General features: G+C 32.0%; 1 protein-coding gene across 3 annotated transcripts; it reads right to left on the reverse strand.

Moving 5' to 3' along the window:
* Positions 1-406: 406 nt before the first annotated feature.
* LOC144558144 (putative 1-phosphatidylinositol-3-phosphate 5-kinase FAB1D) lies at positions 407-9,555 on the reverse strand. 3 transcript variants are annotated; one of them, XM_078306908.1, is made up of 15 exons: positions 9,427-9,555; positions 8,284-8,379; positions 8,152-8,187; positions 7,286-7,852; positions 6,876-7,020; positions 6,385-6,732; positions 5,842-6,199; positions 5,591-5,811; positions 5,091-5,425; positions 4,673-4,799; positions 3,948-4,094; positions 2,872-3,767; positions 2,195-2,396; positions 1,474-1,743; positions 407-1,029 (listed from the first exon to the last, which is right to left on the reverse strand). In XM_078306908.1, exons 3-15 carry the CDS (start codon positions 8,166-8,168, stop codon positions 664-666), a joined length of 3,999 nt encoding a protein of 1,332 aa, XP_078163034.1. In that variant the 5' UTR covers positions 8,169-8,187; positions 8,284-8,379; positions 9,427-9,555; the 3' UTR covers positions 407-663. The 3 variants fall into 3 exon arrangements, with proteins under 3 accessions (XP_078163034.1, XP_078163026.1, XP_078163018.1); XM_078306900.1 differs by having other exon boundaries at positions 3,948-4,091; positions 5,591-6,199; XM_078306892.1 differs by having other exon boundaries at positions 5,591-6,199; positions 9,427-9,548.
* Positions 9,556-20,243: the final 10,688 nt, after the last annotated feature.

Here is a 20,243-nt window from a genome sequence, read left to right on the forward strand (position 1 = left end):
GATGTTGATCTAACCGAATCATTGTGCCTTTGTGCGTGTGCGCGCGGGGCCCACCTCTTTAGAGCTGATCTATCTTTTATTTACTCAAGTCTGAAGAATTATCAACATCAATAATTCGGTTAGATCAGCTCTAACAGTGCGGTTCCAGTGTTTTCTGATGTTAAACTTTCAATTTTTTGAAGGAAAAAAAAAAAAAAAAAAAACAATCAATCTCATTTTTTATTTTATTTTTATTTCTAAAACAATCAAAGTGTCATCATAAAAATAAAAATAAAAATAAAAATAAAAAATTCGTGTATGGTGACACATCCATATAACTTTCCGTCACGACATATCTAATGAGCGTTGAAGTATATAACAAGGAACAAATGCATTTCATTATTTTTATGATTTTATCTGAATACAATTTCTGAAACTCCCAAACTTTCACAATTTCACTGAAATAATCGTGAAATTTGACAAAGAATACTTGTGCGTGTGCACTTACATATACTTGCATACTATACATACTATATAACCACCATAATTTGCCAAAAAGCCGCAAACATGGAGGATAGTACAACAATTGACATATAGTTATATACATCCCTTTCAAAATAAACCATGAACCTATACTATATTTAAAAACAGAAAAAATGAACATGAAAATATAACAAATTAACATCATAACAAACTTGAACTCTCCAGATCTGGCAGTAGTTTCCTGTCCGAAATTTTTGTTTCCTTGCTATCTTTCTGACTACAAAACTTACATGGGCCCACGCACTCTTCGGAAGAAGGATGAGTGATCCAATCATCAGGAACAGTGAAAAAGTACTTGATCATGAATTTACGGAACCTCTTTTTGTACTCTTTTGGGGAGATAACAGTGGGAGATATATTCTTGGGGACGACTAGCGAGGATTTCACCCACGTCTCCAGCTGTTTGTCCCAAGTGTATTGTCTCAGGTAATCAATTATTCCAAATACAAGCTCGTGTCGGTGTTTGTCAACTCCAACTAGTAGAGAATAATCCATTACGTTGATTGACTGTATTGCAAGAAATATCAAGGGTTATATTGTCATTTTGGAAACAAAAACCATCAGGAACTTGCAACAATACATAAAAAAGATATCAACATGACTTGGGTAGAGTGAAGTTCTGTCAATTATACTTAAGTTTTTTTTTCTATTTGAACTTATTTGATATATTGTTTCTCTAAATTCTAATTAAGTTTTTTTTTTTTTTTTCCTTGAGTGTATGTATAGTGAAGTTCTGTCAATTATACTAAAGTTATAAGCCTTTGTGGCGGAGCTATAATTCAAAGTCATGTAACAAAGGATAAAGGTTTTATTTTTTTAAACTCCAAAACAATATTAGTGATTACAGTTGAGTGCCTAAAATTAGAAGTACTGAAAAGGACATGTGTATGATTTTCACCATTTAATGGACTAATAATATTTTACCCAGATGACAAAAAATTCAGCACTTACAGTGAGAAATGTCGTGTCATTCCAAATTGCGCGCTGTAACAGGTGTTTTGTTTTCACACCCACATAAAAAGGAGAAACTCTCAAATCTTCTATGAAATTCTGATCCAAAAACACTGGGTTCAGGTCTTTAGAAGAATCAGAACTTGAAATGTGTCGAGAGTAAATGGCTCCTTTTAGATCATAAGTGCGAGAAATATTCTTCCCAAAAAGAAGGTTTTCCATCACCATCAAATCCATCTTCATCTCTTTGCCATTCTTTATTTGCCGGACCTACATGTAAAATTAGATCACATTTTACCATTATTTTATTTTTGCTTTCTTAGTTTGATAAGCTTGCATTGTCTGGTAATGTTTATATCAGCTTTTGGATATTACTGACATTTCCAAGAGTCCAAGAAATAACTACAGAAACTTAATCAGATATAACATATCTATTATAAATAATCTGTTGCATCCTAACTTCTTTAAGAAAGTACCAATTATTTTAGCTCGTCTCGTATATTGACGAAAAATATGATCTTAGTAGCACACAAGAAAGATATTGTAAAACTAATGATGACAATGGCAACGTCACCATCATTTTTATTACATAAAATTACCTTATCTTGGTCCACTCCCCATTAGTCCAAAATATTGTTATCATGAATATGAAAAGAAACAAAAATATTTGCTCAATTTATGAATGTGTGTGTGTACATCCAAATTAACATAGAATAAGTACCTCATAGATCCCAAGAATCTTAGCAAGACCTGTCGGGTTCCCCGAATCTATCGACTCATTCACATACTTGAAATATTCCTTCTCAATTTTCAGAAATGACTCAAATTCAGCCCTCTTAATCTGCTTTATGATAAACCTGTCATCTTTAGTCTTCGCAAAAAATGCTTTGCTTTTCCCACCTTGTGCATCCCACTTTTCACACCTGCTCGTAAGTAGTTTATACTGGTTCAGTTATTTCATTTTTGAACTAAACCGAACAATTTTCAATCAGTAAAAGTTCACCTAACCCGACCAATTAAGATGTTCCCATTGCATTTTAGCGGAACTTGGTTTGAGTCACATTTCTTGACCTCTTTGGCATGATGAACATGTCACCCGGACATTTTGTCACTTAATTTCAATATAGTCATGAAAATAATAAGGTTAAATTTAAAGTAGCATAAGAGTTTCACTTAGGGATGTATAAAAATGACAAATCATCTGTATACGCCCACACCAATTTTGACAATTTGAGATTGCTCAACTCATTTGGGTCACAAAATGGTCACCAATTTTGACACATGTTTTGTTCACTGTTTTAATTCTCAAGGTATTCAACTCAGTACTTTTTCCAAGCTACGAAAACCTAACTAACATTCAATTGGTTTACTAATTTTAGCAATTTTGAAGAAACAAACCTGCTCAGCGAAATTATATATCCCATTTCTGACGGGCAGCATTTCTTTCTCAGATTATAGAATTCCTCGGCGCATACGCACACCACTATGTACTTTCCTTTTAGTCCCAACCCTCCGTTGACAATAACTTCTGGGTGCTGATCTTTTGAGAGTGGGACCGCCTCGTCAACGGAGAGAGAGTACTGACTACCTTGTGAGTCCAATGAATCTGCTGAGTCGATAGAAGACCATTTATTTGACGATGCCCACGAGCTCATAGATAAAAGACTCTCAGATTTCTCCAAGGTTAGTTCATGAGTGAATTTATTATTGTGCTTTATTTCAGATACGGCCAAGGCACGTGATATGATGCTTGATATCTCATCTTCGCAGACTAAGAGAATGCTGCCATCAGGCCCCACCGAAAACCGAATCGGATCTCTCTCTCCGTTTAAAGGCGAGAGGAGCAAATGTACTGGTGTGTACTTATTCAACATGTTGAACCTCGTCAGATAGAAATTCGAAATTTCACTATGATACGTAGACTTCAATTCAGCGAAAGGGGTCCAGACCCATTTCTCGGTGTCTTCTTGGGTTGAATTTTCAATTAAGGATTCTCTTGGCTCAGGCACAAGATAAGATTGGGTCATGTCAGTGTCCAACTGTGCTTTGCCGGCATTCGAGATGGCTTGACTGGAGACCTCCAGTGATTCTAACTTGTTGATGGCTTCTTCCCCGTTGTTTTCAGTGTGCTCTTGTTCTTCATTTGATGATTTGTATTGCAAAAGGTGGTGTAGGCGGCGGTCCCACACATAAGTTTGGAGGACAAGGTCCTGGTACACCAAATTTAGACTGAGAAGCTCATTGGCTGCTGTATCCTCATTTTTCTCACTCTTCTCAATACTTTCTAATAAGCTCTGTTTAATCCACGAGAGAGAGCAAAATAAAGATTAGTATGATAGAAGGATTACAATCTCATAAACAAAATGTACAAGCACAGTGCCAGAAGACCATTTCTCTTTACTTTTTTTTTATTGCCTAATTCACTGTACTACAGGTGTTACCAATATTAACCAATTAAGAGGGGAAGAATTAACCTCAAAGTCGGCTTTTTCTCTGTGAAACATCTCTTCAACACCAGGAAGTTCTTTAGATGCAGAGATATAATACTCTTGCTTACTCTTCAAGCGTTGTAATATGGTTGCAATTTTGGAGAAGAGTTGTGAGCCTCTTGGAAAAACCTTCTACAATAAAAAGTAAAAATATTGAGCCTTAAAATCACAGAATCATACTTCAGAGAATATATACTAAAAGTTCACCAAAATACCCCTTTCTTTCAAAACAGACATACTCCATGTAATAAGTCACTGCATGCCCCATGAATACTTCTTCAAACTTTTAAACTTTATAATTTTGGTAATTCACATTAATATCCTATATAACAATAGCCGCATGCCTTCTTTTTTTTTTGCAAAAAGTTAGGCGCATTCCACCACCTGTTTTCATTGAAACTGAAAACACCCTGTTTCTACATCATACAAGAACCAGAATAAAAAAAACCTGAAACAAGAAGTATACCCTAAACAATCTAATGCCCAAACATATTCTTAGTCAGTTAGTTAGTTGGAGAGAGAGAGAGAGAGAGACGAGTCCAGCCTCGGTCAAACCGCCACTGACTTCACTACAGAAACTAAGAAAGCAAAAACCGAACAATCAAGCAAACACTCCAGACTGATACAGACCCTTTTGTAAAATAAAAAAACTGCATGCTTTGCCTCTAATTCAACAACAATATAACAGTTATTGTGAGATTATATCATACCTTTCTATATTCATCCTTGAGCCATCCCCGTCTGTTGGGATTATTAAATTCAAGAATTGATGGTGGCTTGAAAGCAGAGAATACCTCTACAGGAGTGTACCAAAACACAGCAACCTTTGATCCCAATCTGAAATAATAAAAGGAAACAGAAATATGGTATTTAATTATTTAGCACATCTACTCATAAACAGAGATGTCTGTAATTTTCATGTTTATCACACAAAGAAGATCAACTGCTAATTAATAGCATTGTAAGTTGTAACTTATTGGGAATATAATGAGGTCCAACGTGCTTTTGCAATAACATGGTAATTTACGCATAATTGAAATGTGCGTCTTTTTGCAACATGTTATTTAAAAATGGAACTTTCTAAAAGGAGATAAGAAAAGAAGAAATTATAGTACTAGTGAAACATACCCAAAGAACCTCAAACAATCTCGATGCAGTAAATGGCCACACTTAGAGAGTCTTCTAGCTGCAGACTGACTGGAAAAACTAAGTTCCAGGAATTTCCCAAAGGAGAGACTACATGCTGACGTGGACATGACAACCCTAGGGGTTGCTGTGGAAATTCCTGTTTCACTCTCACATTTGAGACAGCGAGACCACATCCAAATCTTCCCCTCATTTTCCCCTGACAAGTGGTGCTCTGGATGGAGATGCCTAACAATTACTGTCAGGTTCCCATTCCGGTGAGTGTACGAGTATTCATGGGCCTCTTGAGGCTCGCCACATGTACAGCAACTGTACTTCTGTTACAGAAAAGAATGCACCAAATTGGAATCACTTTTACCATATGAGTAGTTGAAATTATCTAAACATGGAACAATATATGCGACAGCCCAAGAATTAGTATCTCGTGATTATAAAAAAGTCTGGTTTTACATATGGATCCATATGGAGGTTAGAAAACAAACCTGACTATACAACAGGTTTTGCAGATACCGTCCCAAGGAGATGTCGCTATTTCCATAGTATTTTATACGGTTGTACCGGCTCTGTTCACACATTGACTGTTTTGTGATGCACTGACTTGTTGTCAGAACCAATATCGTCTCCAAGTCATTGCCATCCATTTTCCCTTTATTTACACAACTACCACTATCATGTCCTCCGTATTCAGTAGAGCCTACAGACCCTTCTTTCTCACAAACTTTACAATCAACGCCTTCTTTGTCGGTATCAGTTGCTCTTTCTTGAGTAGAGAACTCTGCAGCTGAATCAGCACTAATATCATACAAATCCATGTTTGAAGAACCGTTCACGCGGTAAAAACCAGGTAGTAATGGGAGTTCTTTAGCATTTTGTGAAGGCTTTGGATTATATTGTGTGTGTCCATTAGACAAAGATGGGAGATGAGGGACCGCCGAAGGCTCCACTTTGGGGGCAATTTTGTCATTTAAAAACACCCTTTGGTCTTCAAAAAATGAGGTTTCTAGGATAAGGTGGTAAGCGGCAAAGACGGTGTATTGAAGCATGTGCTTCACCTTCTTCAGTTCTTCACTATTAGCTCCTCTTAGAAGTATCTATAAAATGATAAAGACAATAATGTTAAACCAAAATCAATAAAAAGTGTCATTATTACAGCATGTAAATCTTGTATGAATGAGCATGCATTAATGATAGAGTTATGCAGACGAAAAAAGGAAATAATCAAATGAAATGAAATGTCAAAAGGAAAATAGTAAATAGATGCAACCGCATAACTAACCGTGCACCCAAGCGGTCTCGGGAACCCCTCCAAAAACATCAAGGTCTTAGCTGGTTTTTTTCCACCTTCACCAACACTATTGTGTTCCTCCACAAATTTCTCTATGTGAAACGACTCACAAGACTTCAATGTGGGATCTTTAAACACGTCAGAGAAGGATATGACAGTTGACCCAGTGCACCGAGAAATTCTCTCTAGGCGGTTGAGCTTCATGTCGAGCACAAGCGAGACGCCTTTTTTCAGAAGGAGCTCTTGAATGTCACGTGACACGGTTTTCTCAACCAATATCACATTTGGTTGGCATATCTCTATCATTTGCATGATTGATTTTTGCAAATGATCATTCTCCTGATTACATTAAAGGGAGACAGGTTATTGTTATACTGGAATAATGTTCTGATAATTTTATACTGGAATAAAGTTGTTATGCACTTCATAAGAAAGGAGGAACCAAAAAAAGTCGATTAATTGAAGAATACGAAAGCAAGTACCTCTCCCAAGGCATCGAATGAAGATAAACCAGAGTCAGAGTGACCCAAAACTCCCTTGAGGAGTAGAAGCTTAGGGTTCTTAAAGCTACTCAGCATGTGCTTGTGAGCTGTGTTCTTCTTGAATACTAAACCTTTGATCACCACACTACAATTCCAAATTAATAAAAAAAATACATATGAAAATAAAATCAGATTGATAAGATACTAAATCATGAAAAAGACCTTATATTTTTCAAAAATACCAGACTTTTTAGTTAGGTTAAGACATAAGCCAAAGAACAAGAACTAAAGCTGGATGGTAAACCCACATGATGCAGGGATACTTTTCTTTCTATTTTCATACTATTCACAGGTGCTCATATATTCAATACAAAAATAAAGAAAAAAAGGAAAAAAAAAAGTGACGGTACCTCTGATTGGGGGTACCACTAGCAACACACTTGACCTTAACATATGACCAAGGGTCCATCTCCTTTCCCTCACTAGGTTCTGGTCTTATAAGTTCAGCTGCTTCCCATGAAATATTGGCCACCACATCAAGCCAACTGTCACCTTCATTTGACATTAACGGAATACCCTCAACCTCAAGGAAACGCCTCACCAGCAGCTTGAACTGTCCATTCATCGCCTCCTTCATCGCCACCTGTCTCTCCCCATCAGAAATAGGATTAGAATTAGAGGTGGGACTTGGGCTAGGGCTTTCATCCTCCCATTTTGTCCCAATCCCACCACCAAAATCATCTTCGTCTTCTTCAAGATTCGTGCTGGTTAAGGAAATATCATTTTCTTCTTCTCTGACAGCTGGGTCGGGCGGTACCAGAATCAATGGGTTGATACTAATATTTGATATGATGGGAGGACTAATCCTCCCATTAGATCCACCGGGTTCTTCTCCAATGCGGATATGTTCAGTTCCATTAGTTCCATTTTCATAATGCAAGCTGTTTCTTCTTGCCAGATCATGGGGCTCTTCATCCCTAACCAATACAAGGGCATTTTAGTAATATACTAACACCTTCAAAGAACTTCTAGAAGGGTAAATCTGGCAATACAATTTACTCTTTGTTTAATCATGGGTTACATGCATAACATATCTATTTAGATGTCTCGTCAAATCGAATCCAGTCAGCAATGTTTGAAATGAATATATAAAAAAAAATGACCTAAAAAGAACAAATCTATAAACCTGGCCTTAATAAAACTTCGGTTTTATTTCCTACACTAAAGTATAGCTATACACAACACGCCAAAAATAAACAAAAAGAATTCAAAGTACCTGACAGGTGGATTCATGTTGCTGGAAAGAAATCACCTAAAAAGAACATAGGATTAATAAATGGATAGATTTGCAATTTGAAGTAAAACCAATCATAATATCATACACAGCGTCCTATGATAGGATCTATACCAGTAAGTGGAGAGATGTGCACCTGCACATATCACAGATTCAGTATGTATGGTCGGACTCTGGAGGTGTATTATTATGAGACCCCTGATATAATACCTGACAAATATAGCCAAAAAAAAAAAAAATTAATTATACTATCATGGTATAAACAACAGTCATGTTTTTCAAGTCTACTACCTCAAGTTATCACAAAGACTATTTAGGGAACTGACTAAATATGTAAAGAGTTCTAAATGTACATAATTTTTTTGGCAAACTATACCATGCAGATAGCTAACTTGAAATATTTTGAGTTAATTTGTAAAAAGGAACAAATAATGATTTTTCCTTGGCATCAGTTCACTCCGCTTGACATAGTTTTTGGGCTTTGAAACCTTCTATTAAAAAAATTAAGTCAAATGGAAAGAGATAATAGTAGCAAACCCCCCCACTTTGCCAAACTCACTAAACCGATCTACATTAGTAAACAAGCAACCTTTATACAACCTAACTTAGAGAAAAGAAAGCTAGTTTCATTTGTATTGCCTAAAAGGATATTAAATTTATATTGTTTCCATAACTTCTTCTCAGCATTCCATGGAATCAGGATATAAATTTTCCAAAAATTAGTAGTCTTGATCAGTTACATGATTTGGACTTGCACACAAAAAGCTATGCTTAAGACCAAAAACGCAACCAAAAAGGAAACAATAACAATCAAATATTTATATCTTCATATTGAATCGTGGAGAACAACTACTATTACTGTAATTTAAATTTTGGACGGGATAATTGGAAGCATAAAAAAATACCAAGAATTAAAAAGGAAACATATTTTATGCTGTTCTTATTCTGACCTACAAACGATGTAATTTATTTCTTGACTTTTCTCTAAGGTCAGAGAAAATACAAAAATCCAAATCCAAATCTAAAAAATCTGGGAGGTAAATATCCCAGACCCAGAGCGCTTGCTCAAACCTATGAAATTAAGACCTTTCACAAAAATATATTTACTTGTAGAATTTGAGGTTTTCCCTGTTAATTTCATCTTTGACCCAAAGAGCTGGGTACAAATTTCTCAGAAAGGCGAAAGCAAAAGCTCGACTTCAAATGTTCAGATGAAATGAACTTGGAGGTAGGTGAAGAGTAGAGGCAATTGCTAACCTGAAAAGGCACGAATTACAGGAAACTGTTCTTCCTGCGCTGCTGGATCTATTAACAATTTTGTTTGTCTTCCAAGAAAATGAATGAAAGAACGAGAGAGAAAATTCTGAGGTGCTTGTTGCACTTTTCTACTCTTCAGTGGAGCCCACACATTCCATCTTTGTTTTTCGTTGAGACATTTTCATTATATTTTTTTTATTATCCGTGTTATTTTCAGGTACATCCTTCTGAAAAACGAGTATTAGATTCTCATCTCTGTGGAAATGTTTTTTTATCCTCTTTGAAAAGAGAAATTATTCTTGCACCTCATATTTTATTTTATGTATCAATTATCTACACATAGAAGAATTTTTCAGTTTCATTCGTATGACAAATATTGACACAAATTGAAACTAATAAAATTTGGATCGAAGATATTTTCAAAACCATCAAAACTCAAAAAAAAAAAAAAAAAAAAAAGTTTGACTTATGTAATGTACGGAAGGATAATTGCAAAATAACCGAATCTTTGTAGGGTATTGGCGTGATTTTGGAAGACACTAAAAAGGAAAACATAAACATATTTCCATTCTCAGTCTGAAAATTAAAATAAGTATTTAACTTTTACTGTACGCCAAGCTAGCCGACAGAAATGATTTGTTTCTCAAATTCAGGAACCGAACAAGGAAGAAATACTATAATTGAGCGTTATTATTCTTACTTACACCTGGTTCAAACCGTACCAAATTATTCTTTGATTAATGAGTCGGCGGGACAGCGTTATGTTTGAGAGGTCCATGTGACATATCTAGACCCGGTTTACGTGTTTTTATGAAAATCAATATCGGTGGGAAACGAAACCAGACGTTGTTTGCACAGATTTTCTGTGCACATGAACGTGCGGATAAGTAAGTGTCGTAACATCTATTTTGTTAGATTTTTCGGATGATGCTCCAGTAGACCACTCCAGTACACCAAAAATATTTTTGACGATTTATATTGATTTTATTTAATCATTATAATTTAATTAAAAATTTCATAGTTATAGTGAACCTCATGTGTTAAGCTTTCAATTATCAAACTTTTAAGTAATAGATTTATTCTTATAATAATTGAAATTATAAATTTAATTTATAACATTGGTATTGATTAATTAAACGACTGAAAATACTTGTAAGCTTGTAGCATCTTATTCTATTAAAACGACTGAAAATACATTGTTTCTCAACCATAGACGTCTGAAAAAGGCCTCAAATCCTAACGTGTGATGAATAATAAATAAGAAATATTTGATTGGTATTTTATTTTAAATTAGTTCCAATTTAACCATTATTCATCATTTTTAAATGAAAATGTTAAATGGCAGGACTTTTCGAAATTTTTTATTTTCTTAATAGAATTATATAATGGAAATATTTAGATTTGACAATTTCTACAATACATCATTCAAATAAATTTGAATTGAATTCTTAAGTCATTAAATTATATTGTAATGTTATTATTAAAATCATATTATTTGATTTGATAGGTACCAATTTACTACTTGGCTGTTAATTTTTGCCGCTTCTCGCTAGATCAAGACCGATGCTTGAAATGTAATATTTGGACAATCAAAATTGCACACATCATAGAATATCCAGTCCATTTTTATTTGTGAATACAAGATTTTTTGTAAAAATAAAAAAATAAACTATTATATTTAGCTCGGTTAAAACATAGAAATATATATATTTGCTCACTTTTTTGTTGTTTTTAATTTCTACACACAAGGTATTACAGTTAGTAATATTCACATAATGCACACAAATAAACAACATATGCATGATAGATCATGCAAAATATCCCCTCTTCCTCCACGTGTAAATTTTGTTTTAATGTTAATTTGCAACGAAAACTTGTAAAATATAATACTATTAAATTTCAAGTACCTTTGGGGCAAGGGCATCCAATCCTAAATTAGTTTATTTATTTTTAATTTTTAATTTTTAATTTTTAAATGATGATGGGCTCAACAAAAAATTAAAAAGAGAAATTAAAATAAAATAATTTCTCAGGTCTGGGAACCTGTGTTGGGTAATGGTCGTTCATTACTGAATTTAAAAAATATTTACAACGTCATTACTGAATTTAACAATATACTCGTGATAATTCATTACTGAATTTAAAATATTCATTAAAAAAAAAATTATTAGAATCGTTTACATTTACCTAATTTTCTGATGTAACGACGTTGTAAATATTTTTTTTTCTTTAATGAATATTTTAGGCAGGCAATTTTCGGCTTCCTCAAAAAGATATTCATTGTTTTTGAAAGCCGATGACTAGATATTCGGTATTTTTATTCATAGCGCTAATAAATAAATTAAACGATAGCATCATTTAAATTTTCAAAATATGTCCATTAAAAAAATTTGATAATATAAACAAAATAGGTAATGTATATTTAGCTAAATTAATTAAGAAAAAATTATAATAAAATTAAAACTATAGGAAACAGTTAAACAATAAAACTCCAAGCTATATAGTACAATATATTTTTATATGATGCCTTAAGAAAAGAAACTCATAAAGAATAAAATATAATGATCGATAAATTAAATTCAACACATTTCAGTATATAATTTACGTTAATATAACAAAAAAAAATTAGAAGAATAGAAAATAATTTATCAAATATATTCCATATATTGCACTGAAGGTATGTTTTAAAATATAATATCATTTTGCGCTCAAAATAGATAAAACATCATTACTCAACTTATAATTTTCTGAGAGGCTTCAATATATTATTTTATATATTCAAAATTAAACATAGGTGTGTCAACGGATACGATATGGGTCGGGTGGAAATATTTTCATACCTGTACCCGTTATGATAACGAAAAAAAATCTTTACCCTTACCCGTCTTTTCCGATACGGTACAGGTCGGGTAAACAAATAAAAAGTTTCATTAACATTTCGATTTGTGCTTTCGATAAAATATTTTTTAAAATAAGAAAAAAATAATGAATGCAACTAATTTGTATTATGAAAATTTAATAATAATACTTGACAACCACTGTCAAGGTTAAAAAAAAAAATTTAATAAAATACAAAAATTGATTGTGTCATGTATCATCTTCATACAAATATATCTCTATATATATATAATTTTATTTTTAAAAATTATTTTATACAAAAACAGGTAATGTAACGGAAAAAAATCATTATCCTTATCTGTACCCGATTAGCTAACGGAAAAAAAATCTTACTCTTACCCGTGTTTTCAGATACGATATGGGTCGGGTAAACTGGTAAAAGGGTGCCATTGACACCCCTAATTGAACCATATATACCTCTGATTTGACATTTTTTTTCTTAATTACAAAGTTAAGAAAACCGGGTCAATTTAAATGAATTAAAACAAAATATAGTTTGATTCATCAAATGAATAGAGACACTTTCACAATTTCACCCATTTTTTTATGCAGCGTTGATTTTCTGATATATAATTGTTTTATGCTCTATTATTATTATTATTATTATTATCAAAAGACGAAGTCGAGATTAAATTTTCGTTCGTACGTTATAAAACAAAACCGTCGTCTAATTAGGATATTGACATTTTTTTTAATTAAAATAACGATTATGAAATAATATAAAAGATCCGGTCTATTATCCACGTCCGCTCTGACAATTGTGCAAATAAAAAAACATATCTCTAATAAGCCGCCTTTGACCACAGAGAGAAAATAAAAGAAAAATGATTTCAAACCATGTCAAAATGTAAAAGGTTGAATAACTATGTTCTTTGAATAAATGAAGAGTCCATTTATTATTAAAAGAAAAGAAAAGGAAATGAAGATTCCAAGAAATTTCAGGATAAAACACATGTAGAGAAGAGTTCAAAATGTTATAATTTATGATAATATTTTTTTGAAATACTTTTAATATCAATTCCAATAAAGTTGAAAATAAAACAAATACGGCGTTAAACATTAGATGATATATACTAACAAAATTTTATGTAATTTGTTAATTGTTTGGTGATGCATAAAAAATTGTTAATTTTATAATGTATAAAGTTAACTCACTTGATAGTAAATTTCATTATATTTTAAAGCATGGTACGAAAACCACATAAACATGCTCTAAATCGGATTTTAATTTGGAACATTATTATTAATGATATTCAAAATTATTAAATAAATAATTGTTAAATAATTATATATGACCAAAAACATGTTGTGGCACAAAAAAAAAATGACTATTACAACCGAGCTTTTGCAAGAGTATGCAAATTTTTTTAATTAATTTACAAATTTTTATCATCGGCTACAATGTAGTAAGAGAATAAAATAAACATTTAGTAGCTGCAACTAAAAATATTTCATGACATGTTTAATTTTAAATTAGCGGCGAAGTTACTTACACTCTGTTTGGATGGAGAGTTGAGGAAGAAAGGGGAGGTGAAAAATAAAAAAAGGAATGGAATAAAAAGAAAGATTAATATATTTAACATTTTCCTATTTAGATGATTAATGAAGGGAAATGAATTTAATTTTTTTCCATCTTATTTCTTGAATGGTTGATTAAAATTTACAAGGTTAATGAGAAATTCAACAACTGTTGTAGATTTGTGACAAAAAACTTGTATGAAAATTATATAGGTATGATATAGAGTTGGACATTTGTGTTATTTTTTCAAAAAAATATTTGCAACAAAATATCTTTACATCCGTTACACTCTAAATTGGATGGAAAACCGATTCTATTTATTACAATGATACAGGGTTAAACCTTTCACCTCCTGTACCCTTCAATTCCGACATAATTTTGCCAACTAAACATAATTCAACGAAAAGTTTTATTTTTTTTCCATTCCCTCCCATCCTCTGCTCTCCATCCAAACAAGGTTAAGTTTCAGGGAGACATTTACTGCCCTGCTTCATTTTTTTTTTCAGAAATATACTTTTGTTATTGTATTTTACAGAAAAATTGTAAAAATATGCTTGTTAGTTGTTACTCAAATAATTACAAAAAAAATTTAGTCCATTATGAATTTGTCCTATTTTATCATATATTCTGACGCCGCCCTAATTTTAAATAATATATTTTTAATTAATTGAAATTTATCTGATAAGGAATAAAGCGGGTATATGATGCATAAAGTCAAAACTAATCAATTAAAAAGTTTTACCCGGTATAAGGTGAGAATTCGGATTTATTGCACTACCGGACTCAGTACAATGAGATACCTGAGATGCAATAAATAGATCTACACCGTTCTTTCAATCTGATACAAATCTCAAAACAGACTTCCTATAGTTTCACCTAGTGTTATAAAATGCGGTTTCTATGCGGTATGCGAAAAGCCACCGCATACCGCATATACGGTATACAGCTGCATATGCGGATTTTAAAATAAAAATTCATATATATTTGGAATTGAAAGCATAATCTCACAAAAGGAATAAGAACACACATGTTTGTAGAACTATTTTATATCCATTATTCTCTAATATTTAAGCAACATACATATATAAGAATACACAATAGCAAGATAATAAAAGCATATATATTTTAAAATCCACTGATTCAAAAATCTCACAACAAGAATTTTATGCGGATCATATGCGGTTCATATGTGGTATACGGATCATATACAGTATATGCGGTTCATATGCGGGTCATATGTGGTATGCTGTCAAAATTACGCGGCCACATAAGCGGGTCATATGCGATATGCGGTCAAAATTATGCGGAACCGCATATTAATTTTTTATGCGGTTTGGAACAGCATACGCATATGCGGCCGCATTTTGTTACACTGGTTTCACCAGACACCATATTCTTTTGGTCCAGTTGGGACAAATCCATACCGTTATTTTTAGTGCAATACTTTCAGACATAGTAACGAGATTCACAAATAATTTGCATGCAAATAATTCGCGAATTTTTCAGATTTGAGTTGTTAGCGAATCAATCAGCGTATTATTCGGTATACCCAAATTATTCCGAATTTTACGAATTATCTCGAATTATTCTCTGGACAAAATAATTTCTAGTATATATTCTTTTTTGCTCTCTTATGAGACTATAATTTTGAATTATTTTCGAATCACGAACTTCTGACTCCGTCAAAATTTTCCAAAATCATAAAATTATCACTATAGTGTCAAGTGTCTAAGGAGATATGGATTCAAATTTCACTCGCTCAACTAAAAGTTAATATCAGTTCATTAAGGGTGTGCTTCAATTGGGGTTACACAGAGAGAGATAAAGGAAAACACACTGTGCGGAGGGGAACCGTGCCTCAGACTGCAGTTGTTTGAAGATTTCATCTACTCCAGAACTGAAAAAATGGAGAGGAAGTAAAGGTGAACGTGTACTGATTTTTAACAATCTTCACCTCCAAATTAGAGTGCAATGATCAGTGTTCAAGGTGAGCTTCTTCCTTTCTCCTTGCATTAATGAGAGTTTTGACATCAATTGCGGAGCACACCACAACGAGCACGGTACCGTTGAAGATACGGGTTTGTTGAGCCCTTCGGTCAAAAAGCCAGAAATTAACCTCAGACTTTTCCTGCAATGAGAGGTCGCAATTTGTCTCCCTTGATTTTGTATACCACATCTTGTTTCTTTTGCAAGCATGGCCAGCGATTTTCACCCATCATAAAGGATAATGAAACCCGGCACATAGTCTAAAACAAAGATACTGCCACAAGAACATATATAAAGTTCAAGGAACTTCTTAGAAAGATCGATGAGCTTAGACAGAGATGGGATCATGGGATGTTCGTTCTCGCCTTCTCTTCCAACATCTTCCGATACAATTAAAATTTATTATTTGACAGTAACTTTTTAGTAAAGTAACATAACATTGTACAATTATATAATTTAAGATAAGATTAATTAATGTTATTGTTAGGATAGAGTACATAATATATATTGTCAACCAGCTTTTAATTATAACAATTCTCCTGGGAAATTAAGACTGCGCAGTATTTTATTATTTCAGTAATTATCCTTATCTTATCTGGTTGATTGATCTTGGGAGAATTTTATAACTCTGATTTTTAGCTTCATTGTCAAATATTTTATTATTTCAGTAATTAATTATCCTTATCCGGTTTATCTTAGTAGAATTTTATAACTGTGGTTTTCAGTATGATTGTCAAATATTTTTCCACACGAGTACTTATCCAAATATATATCCGATTGTTAAAATGTATACTTGAAATTGTGAACTTCTACAGTTAATTATGTCCATATATTCGCTGAGTCGATTCTGCAATAAATTATGATTATATGTGTTATCACTTATCATGTTGAAAATATAACTAATTTATAACAATAATGAATGAGCATGCTGTTCTAATAAATGTGTCGACTTTTGTTTATGAAAAAAAAAATGCTTATTCTTATGTTTTCTATATTTTTACGGTTGTTAAGTTTATCAAACCAATCAGTCATCATTATATATATTTCTTTTAAAGTTATTTGTGTTACACCATAAACATTAATTCATAAACATTAATTCACTTATGGTGCTCATTTTAAAACCATTTAGTGGTATACCATAAAGCATACAGCTTTGACCAAATACAATGAATTATTCCTTATACATGCACATAATTATTATATAGAGCTAACTTCCATGGATTCTATTTCTCAGCAAAAATATGTACACTGTCCAAAGGTCCATATGTTATATTTTCCAGTCTAGTATAAAAATAGAAATCAAGCATAAATTATTTTAAGTGAAAAAATAAAATTTACATACTTTATTTCTTATTAGATGTCTGATTTTTGTAATTAATAAATGTAATTTTTTAAATTAAAACTGTAGGAAAATTAAATGAATTTTTATAGAATTATATTTGCATTAAGCAAATTTTAAACACAAATAAATATCTTTTTGTCCAAGCAAAAAATTATTTATAATGAAAAATAATACGTGTAATATTTTTTTCAAGAGATTTAATTTAAACCTGTATTTATTACACATTATATATATCTTCTAAGATGAGCTATATGATTGTGCAATTTGCCAATTATTGATGATTGCACATAATTACAAATAGTCAAATATAATTTATCTCCTTTCGCCAATCATCATAATAACGACTCCTCTATTATTGTTAATTTTAAGCCAGGTGGAGCAAACCTCATCCACATTTAAATTTACACCTAATTTAAATTTTGGTAGAAATAAAATTAAGAGATAATCTGAAGCTTAATTTCCTCAAAGTGAAACAAGTGTATCCACAAATCGCCAAAAAGGATTTAAATTTAGATTCTTTAAGATTAATATTCAAAGATCTGGTGCTGCTGATGAATTTTGATTGCAAATAAACTTCTCAATAATTCTAGAATTTTCCACCTAGAATTAAAAAAACACGTGCATGATATATCATGCAAATATCTCCTCTCTGTCCACGTATAATTTCTTTTTTTTTTTTATATTAATTTGTATCGAAAACTTGTAAAATACAATACTATTAAATTTCAAGTACTTTTGAGGTAAGGGTATCCAATCTGAATATTTCATTATATATAAGGTGATAACAACTGCTTGATGATTCTATCAAGAAATATTTCATTCGTGTTGTTGATGATACTAATCTGGACATCTGCAAATACTTAGTAGTGGTTGAAAATATTACCAAATCACATGTACTGAAGATAAGAATGGAGTTAAATTTTCTAACTATAGATCAAACGCGAATGAGAATCAATTACATGAAATTTATATACAACCAATACTACTCATGACATCTTACTCTAAATTATATAAAAAAATTATATATAAATACAAAAAGTTTGAAAGAAAAATACTCCGTTCAATCTACGTACATAGCTTTGTCTCTGATCAGACCTTAATTCAGTTCAAATTTAGTCTGTGATATGAATCGCTTGATCTACATGGTGATTTATGTGTCCAATTTAAAAGTTATAATTTGAATTGTACGTACGAATCTTGACGGGAGTATTTGATATCAAATCAAATTTAGTTGAAAGTCCATAAAAAAAAAAACACTCCGCTCTCCTCTACTAAAGTTTCTAAACTCTAAAGCATACAATTTTACTGATGAATAGCTGATGCATATGCATTGCACCAACGAATCCGGATCCTCCGAAATAATTCAAAATTTCAAATCTTAAATTTAGATTTAAACCAACGAATCAAAATCCGGACCAATCTGATTCGACACAGAATGCACGAAATTCTTTTAATATTCATGTCATAGCAGATATGACGGGTTTTTTTATCATTTAAATTCGAGTTAAATTTAGTTGATATAAATTCTTGCACCAACCACTTACAAATTACCACAAAAGTCAAACTGTCCCACATAAATAAATTGACAAAAGTACCTCAGCTGACGTCATTGAACACGCGTTCTCATAAAAGAGAGCGACCTTCAAACTTGTTTGATACTTTGATTTGAACGCCCAAAAACGGACGCTCAAGATAAGGATATATTACGGCGCAATAACAGTCTATGACGTAATAAAGACTGATGAAAAAGATAAAAAATTAATAAACTTGGAACATAATTCACCTTCAATTTTCTTTTTTCTTTTAAAAAAAAAAAATAGTGATATGATCATCAATTTCATAGAAATAAAGCATACTTAATTTCATATCCAAAATAGATACTAAAATCAAATACGTTAAATCTTACAACAGTTTACTATCAACATCAAAAAACATAAAAGCATACAAGTAAAAACAATATCACATCAAAAACTAATCTCCCAACAAAATGAAATACTAAGCAAACAAAAGCTTAAAAGTCGGTCAAACTCTGGAAGACTACTCATCCAGTAAATCATCATCCGTCAACTCATCTCCAAACATTTGACCTGAGGGGCTGCCAGCTTCAAGAGCTTTGATTGACTCCTCTTCCTCTTCCATTATCAGATCTGGGAGGTCCTTAACATCACATGAAAGCATTATATTTAATTTTAAGTATGAATTTTCAGATCTAGACTTACACCAAAAAGTAGCTAAATAAATTATCTTAAATTCTAATGATTTAACGGAAATGAGAGTAGTATCATCATTAAAAATAACTCTATTTCTTTTTAATCATTCATTCCATAAAATAGATTCCCTTAACAATTCTACAAGTAATCTATCTTTTAAGGGTATAGAAGCTTAAGTAACCACAAATCATATAATAAATTACATTCAAAGGTGAATGAATTGTATGTTGCAATCCAATTCCAGATCAATCGTACATAAGAACAATGTATAAATAAATGTTCAGTACTCTCAGGTTGTTCACAAAATGTACAAGCAAGATCCACTGGCCAACCTTTTTTTTTGCTAAGTTAACCTTATATAGAATTTTATCTCGTCGGACCAGTCAAAGAAAGATTTTGATTTTTGAAGGGATGTGAGATTTCCAAATGGTATCATATTCATAATTTGGTATACCACCATACTCTAACCATTTATAAAAAAAAATGAACAGTGAAGTGGTCATCTTGTGATCATCTCCATATCAATCTATCTTTTAAATTAGAAGACAAAGTAAAATGTTGGAACTTGTGATGCAAGGCAATCAATTCGGTTCTATATATACCAGTTATTTGCCTTTGAAAAGACAAACTTAAATAAGAATTAGAAAAGACCCTTGCAACAAAAATAAACTTATCAGTAACAATAGAAAAAAGGTTTGAAAATTGATGTTTTAAGGCATGTTCACTACACCACCTATCTAACCAAAAAAGAAGTATTTTCATTTCCAATCTCTTTATTTAAGCCTAAATTGATAACTACAAACTTTTAGGATTGATCTCCAAAATGACAAACAAAGAGAAGGAGAAGTTCTAGTTTCATATT

Source organism: Carex rostrata, chromosome 1, assembly GCF_964058835.1.
Source record: "Carex rostrata chromosome 1, lpCarRost1.2, whole genome shotgun sequence".
Taxonomy (NCBI): domain Eukaryota; kingdom Viridiplantae; phylum Streptophyta; class Magnoliopsida; order Poales; family Cyperaceae; genus Carex; species Carex rostrata.

Coding starts and splice junctions, on each gene's coding strand:
- LOC144558144 (XM_078306892.1), bottom strand. Junction 7,021..7,285: donor AGTGGTACCCCCAATCAGAG/GTACCGTCACTT, acceptor TTGGAATTGTAG/TGTGGTGATCAAAGGTTTAG. Junction 1,744..2,194: donor AGATTCTTGGGATCTATGAG/GTACTTATTCTA, acceptor TTTTACATGTAG/GTCCGGCAAATAAAGAATGG.